At 40.4% G+C, this 6,543-nt stretch overlaps 1 protein-coding gene across 1 annotated transcript in view; it reads left to right on the top strand.

Annotated features, from left to right (window-relative positions):
- The window catches only part of mapkapk2a (MAPK activated protein kinase 2a), a 38,221-nt gene extending 33,227 nt beyond the window's left edge, over nucleotides 1–4,994 (top strand). Inside the window, exons 3-10 of the mRNA XM_046028387.1 lie at nucleotides 2,029–2,093; nucleotides 2,374–2,453; nucleotides 2,606–2,732; nucleotides 2,862–2,937; nucleotides 3,044–3,168; nucleotides 3,868–3,953; nucleotides 4,058–4,138; nucleotides 4,760–4,994. Of these exons, the coding sequence (XP_045884343.1) occupies nucleotides 2,029–2,093; nucleotides 2,374–2,453; nucleotides 2,606–2,732; nucleotides 2,862–2,937; nucleotides 3,044–3,168; nucleotides 3,868–3,953; nucleotides 4,058–4,138; nucleotides 4,760–4,909 (790 nt within the window). The 3' untranslated portion in view covers nucleotides 4,910–4,994. The remainder of the gene's footprint in view (nucleotides 1–2,028; nucleotides 2,094–2,373; nucleotides 2,454–2,605; nucleotides 2,733–2,861; nucleotides 2,938–3,043; nucleotides 3,169–3,867; nucleotides 3,954–4,057; nucleotides 4,139–4,759) is intronic.
- Nucleotides 4,995–6,543: the final 1,549 nt, after the last annotated feature.

The raw sequence follows: 6,543 nt of genomic DNA, 5'->3' as shown, positions 1-6,543 counted from the left end.
GCAGCTTGATGTTCCTGTGACAACAGTTGCAAATATTATTAAGAAGTTTAAGGTCCATGGAACTGTAGCCAACCTCCCTGGGCGCGGCCGCAAGAGGAAAATCGACCCCAGATTGAACAGAAGGATAGTGCGAATGGTAGAAAAAGAACCAAGGATAACTGCCAAAGAGATACAAGCTGAACTCCAAGGTGAAGGTACGTCAGTTTCTGATCGCACCATCCGTCGCTTTTTGAGCGAAAGTGGGCTCCATGGAAGAAGACCCAGGAGGACTCCACTTCTGAAAGAAAAACATAAAAAAGCCAGACTGGAATTTGCTAAAATGCATATTGGCAAGCCACAATCCTTCTGGGAGAATGTCCTTTGGACAGATGAGTCAAAACTGGTGCTTTTTGGCAAGTCACATCAGCTCTATGTTCACAGACGAAAAAATGAAGCTTTCAAAGAAAAGAACACCATACCTACAGTGAAACATGGAGGAGGCTCGGTTATGTTTTGGGGCTGCTTTGCTGCGCCTGGCACAGGGTGCCTTGAATCTGTGCAGGGCACAATGAAATCTCAAGACTATCAAGACATTCTGGAGCGAAACGTACTGCCCAGTGTCAGAAAGCTCTGTCTCAGTCGCAGGTCATGGGTCCTCCAACAGGATAATGACCCAAAACACACAGCTAAAAGCACCCAAGAATGGATAAGAACAAAACGTTGGACTATTCTGAAGTGGCCTTCTAAGAGTCCTGATCTGAATCCTATCGAACATCTATGGAAAGAGCTGAAACTTGCAGTCTGGAGAAGGCACCCATCAAACCTGAGACAGCTGGAGCAGTTTGCTCAGGAAGAGTGGGCCAAACTACCTGTTAACAGGTGCAGAGGTGTCATTGAGAGCTACAGAAAACGTTTGATTGCAGTGATTGCCTCTAAAGGTTGTGCAACAAAATATTAGGTTAGCGGTCCCATCATTTTTGTCCATGCCATTTTCATTTGTTTTATTATTTACAATATTATGTTGAATAAACAATCAAAAGAAAAGTCTGATTTCTATTAAATGTGGAATAAACAATGGTGGATGCCAATTACTTTTGTCAGTTTCAAGTTATTTCAGTGAAAATTGTGCATTCTTCTTTTTTTGTGGAGGGGTACCAACAAATTTGGGCACGTCTGTGTGTGTGTGTGTGTGTATGTGTATATATTTTTTTTTATTTTTTTTTTTACTCTTTTCATTTGGTCAGTTGGTTGTGTGCTGGGATGGCTTATGGCATTATGTTGAAATCAAAAGTCAAACAGACAAAGATTCACAGTTTTTGGAAAATGGTATCAATTAGGGCTGCATCTAACTATTATATTATGATTATTCTAAAGATAAGTTTATTAGTCGATGACTATCGATTTATCCAAAATAAATATCAAACGTGTGTCATTAATAATTTCATCAATATTTTATTAAATCATCCTGAAACAGACACACACACAAAGCTCATTAGAATAATGATAATAGCAGATCTTAATGTCTTAATAACAGAACTTAAGTACTTTACTTAAAACTTTAAATGTTTCTGACATGGATTTATTCACTGGGGTAATATATCAGAGATGGATAATCACAGGCAAATGTATTTCTGTAACTGAAATGATTTACAGACTGTGATGTAAGTTTAAATAATTATTGCACTATTGCCTCAATCTGTCTGTTTTGTTATTTGTATGTGTATATATCCGTTCTCTACACTGTAGCCTGTGTTTGATTATTATTGTATAAGTAAGCACATTGTGAGCATTGTACAATCCAGAGTCAAATTCCTCATATGTGTACACATACCTGGCAATAAAGCTTATTCTGATAAAAATTTTACAATCCCTACCCGTAAGCCAGGTATCAGGACTGACAAAGTTGGATCGGCGCATCCCTAAATAAAATAACAATTATTAAAACAACCTGCTTCCAAACAACTGGGAGTTTCATATTCAACATTCAGTTTCAAACACTGAATTTTGTAAGCCAGATCCTGATGTTGTTTTTTTGTTTGTTTTATGCAGCATGGATGGTGGTGAGCTTTTTAGTCGAATCCAGGACAGGGGAGACCAAGCCTTTACAGAGAGAGGTAAAAAGCTTATGGTGACTTAAAACAATCACTGCATATCTCATTTTACTGCTGTATTTTATTACATGATTACATTTCACACTTATTCAAATGTACCACTGCGTCTACACAGACATATACACTATAAGATCCATAAGATCCAGGCCCCTATAGGTGACTTTTCCATTTGCTGCTCCTGGCACAGTGTTGAGATATATGGCCAGTTCATCTGTTAGTTAATGCACCACTCACGCCACATGTAATCTATGTTAAAAGATCTTTTTGTTATCCTTATTTTTAGAGGCATCTGACATCATGAAGAGCATAGGAGAGGCCATCCAGTTCCTGCATGCAATCAACATTGCGCACAGAGACGTCAAGGTTTGTGTCATAATGTTTATTTTATGTTTTATTCCCTTTTATTGAGAAGTGAAAGCAATCTGAGAGGGGAGTTTAAAGGATGGCTTCCATAGCAGTAACTAACGTCATACTCTTCTTTTTCTACTGGCTGGCTTCCCGAATCCTCCCCGCAGCCAGAGAATTTACTGTATACCACGAAGAGGCCCACTGCCATGCTCAAACTCACAGACTTTGGCTTTGCCAAGGAGACCACTTCCCACAACTCTTTAGCTACTCCCTGCTACACACCCTACTATGTTGGTAAGGATCTGTTTCTGTGTGTATTCTCTCCATGTGTCGCTTATTAATAAACAGCTAATAATGTGATATAACAGATTCCTGTACCCTATCCTTTGTTTTTGTCTTTTACTACATCCTGTCTGTCTGCAGCTCCAGAGGTTCTGGGCCCAGAGAAATATGACAAGTCATGTGACATGTGGTCATTGGGTGTCATTATGTATATCCTGTAAGTCTGTTTTTTTTTTTTTTCTTCAATATCTCTGAACCCTTCATCACATATGATTTATTTTTTGGCTCCTCTAACTAATGTTGCCTTTTTAAACCTTCAACAGGTTGTGCGGGTACCCTCCTTTTTATTCTAACCATGGTCTAGCCATCTCTCCTGGGATGAAAAAGAGGATCAGGATGGGCCAGTATGAGTTTCCCAACCCTGAATGGTCTGATGTATCAGAGGAAGGTAAGGCAATATTCATGTTTATGGGCTCTGGAGGTATTGAGTTGAGAAGTGGCTGTTGAGACTTCTTCTTCCTGAAACTGATTGAAAACCAAATTATGTGGAGAAGTACTTTTGTTTAAAAAGAAATATATCACTCTTCAAAAATAACATGTGAACGTTTAAGAGTCAGTTATTGGGTGTACAAACCGGCTGTATACTGGTCTTACATCAAAAAATGTTCATGCAAGTCAAAAATAACGTATCACGACAATATTGTTTCACAAGCTCCTGCATGAACAAAAAAGTCTCCCTTAAACGTGAGAGACAAACAGGCGTTTTGGTCTTTGTTTTTTCTGATGAAGAAATTGAAACTGATTCAGGTGTTTCGCCTCCTATTTGCTGCCATCAGCCACATATGCTGCAACTGAAAGTGATGTCTTATTTCCTGAGTAATAGAACGGTGTGTATGCAAGGAACGACAGAAGAGCCAGATGGGATGTACTTACTGTAACACACTCGTCAAGAACCAGTGCAGTTCTTTTTGTCTATGTGTGCTATTTACTTTGAGCCGATTGTTTTAGATTTCATGATCAACAGATGTGGCAAAATCTCAGTCCACCAAAGCATTAACTGTTTGGCAGCCTAAGGTTTCAAAATTGCAGCTGTAATAGCAAGACCTTTTCCCCCTTTTAGTGGTGTAAATAATAACTGTGTTTGCAGCTAAACAACTGATTAGGACCCTCCTTAAGACTGAGCCGACGCAAAGGATGACCATCACAGAGTTCATGAATCACCCCTGGATCAATGTAAGCACAAACTCTTGGACATGCGTTTTTTTTCCCCAGCTTATTTTCTTACCATCCCTCAAGTGAAGTAACATTTGAACATGTGTCTGTGTGTCTTGCTAAAGCAATCGATGGAGGTTCCCCAGACCCCGCTTCACACCAGCCGGGTGCTAAAGGAAGAGAAGGACGCGTGGGAGGATGTCAAGGTTAGACGTCTGGTTCTCATTGCATCAGTTTTGCTCGCAAAAGCCAGCTCTGCTCATATGATAGCAACATTAAATAGAAAAATTTAAGGAGGTCCCATTTACCACTTATCATGTTCTCAATTTTTGACTGATAAAAGAATCCAGCCAAGTATATCAGAAACATTGCTATGATTAGTTTATTAAATTACAATATATACCCTGTGTGTCTGTCTGTTATTTGGTCTTAAAAGGACAAATCTGGTGTTGTCTTTGTCATCAAGAGAAATATCAGAGATATTATCCAACGAAGGTTGAGGTCAAGGGCAACTGGACTTGGTTGAACATACTAGAAGACGTTTCTGAAGAAGTCTCTTGGATGAGGGACGAAACGTGAGCTAGTATCTTCAACCAAGTCCAGTTGCCCTTGACCTCAACCTTCGTTGGATAACTATGACCTGGATGACTGAGAACCTTCACAGATGTCAGAGATATTGCTCATGCCATAGAATTTCACATTTAAAAATAATGTGACTAGCTTCACATTGACAGACGTTATGATCTAGCACCTGCTTCACTAGCTTGACGAGCGATATTATGACATAAAGCAAGTGACCTAATATGCTTCTTGTTTTCATTTTTTAGGAGGAAATGACCAGTGCCTTGGCAACAATGAGGGTTGACTACGAGCAAATCAAGATCAAGACCATTGAGGACTCGTCCAATCCACTGCTGATTAAACGGAGGAAGAAGGCCAATAACGCCATGGCGGACGCACAGTCTGCTGCCCACTGAAAGATGAGAGTATGCATGCATATACAAACACAGGTTGTAAAAAGGAAGCAATAATTTGTCGACACGTGAGTCGCATTGCATGGATTTTCTCAGTGTTTTATTTTTCAAATTCTAATATTTTGTAGGAGTGTTTGTTTTTATTACTCTACCATTTTAACAAACCCCCTCTAGCAGAGAGGATGTTTAACTGTGTTTTTACACCAGTGAAGAGATTATGAATTATAGAAAAGGAGAGGAGGAGGGGAACCGGTGAGATTTACCTCCTCTCCTTTCCCGAATATCAGGTTGTGTATCCAGAGGGGCTCGAATGTTGGAGTAAGACATGAAGCCTTAGCATTAGCAGTAGTTCTCTTTCACCCAGCAGCTCTGTTCTAGCTCTAGCCCCAAACCTGTGAATGTTAAAACAAATGGCTAAATCCCAAAAATTAAAGCAAGGGAAGGTTTCTTGTACGTACATGCAAAGTAAGCAGATGTATTTTGAACTGACGAGTGGAATGTAAGGACTCTGTCACTGACTGTTGGAATTAGCTTGAAATAGTCGCTCATTTCTCTGTGTTGAACTGGGAACTCTTTGTCAGGTTCAGTTTGTCGTCGTGAATGTCGAACAGAGGCCTATGCACTCACACAAGGGTCGTGTGCCATTCTGACAGAGCACCTCACTCTTGGCCTCTCTCTCCTACCTTTTAATCAACGCTTGTTTTTCAGGCGCATAGTTTTAGGACAGAGAAGGACGCCACGTTAAAGAACAGAAACTGGCTCGACCTTTCTCCTGCATGTAGCTCACAGGAGAGTAGGAGCCAACCGATAACTGTATTTTTTCATGGATTTTATGAACATATTAGCGTAGGCCTTACAGAGTGTTGCTAAAGCAGCAGATTACTTTTAACCCCTACCGACCACTTGGTTCAGGCTTTTACCAATGTTATCCTTCAGAGTATATAACGTTGCCAGATTATATTTCAGGTTAATGCTATGCAGATGTGTTTGTCAGCTTGAAGTACTGCTAGGACCTTTTTGTTAGCAATTTCTGTTTGCAAAAGTGTCGGAGAGATGTCGAGCAACAATCTGGAGCATTTATGTGTGATTATATACGCGGTAGCACCCTTCAAGGGAATACATGGTTCAGACAGACGGGTAAAGCTCTGGAGGACTTTCTGACACGAGCACTCAGCGTTGGCGTCAGTTGCACCAGCTTAACTTTCAGGAGGCTCAGTGGGAATAGTCTGGTGCGTTGCCAGTTTTCTCCATCCCTTCTCCTCCACACTTCCTGTAAGGTAGGAAGTAGAAAGTATTTAAGTGCTGCTCCTCAGAATCTGACATACCACCAGCAAGCTGTCATCACATTCAGACTGGGTGTGATGGGTGGTTTCTCCTCATTGTTCTGTTAACGCAACAGGACGTGTCCATGTCACTTGGGATCATGGGAAATTACTGTGTTAATTTTGTCAGTTTGGTCCACTTCACTTTGTAAAATCACATCCATAGTACCTGTCACCTAGCACCTACAAATCTCTCACTGTAAAAATGTTCATCGAACGTTTGTGACAATGTTCCTCCTGTATTTTTTTTTCCTGTTCATCCCTCTCAATACCTTTTTTTTTGTAGTGAAAGCACAGATGTCTGTGTCCCCCCCC

This window comes from Micropterus dolomieu, linkage group LG18, assembly GCF_021292245.1.
Source record: "Micropterus dolomieu isolate WLL.071019.BEF.003 ecotype Adirondacks linkage group LG18, ASM2129224v1, whole genome shotgun sequence".
Classification (NCBI taxonomy): domain Eukaryota; kingdom Metazoa; phylum Chordata; class Actinopteri; order Centrarchiformes; family Centrarchidae; genus Micropterus; species Micropterus dolomieu.
This window is presented reverse-complemented; position numbering and strand designations above follow the sequence as displayed.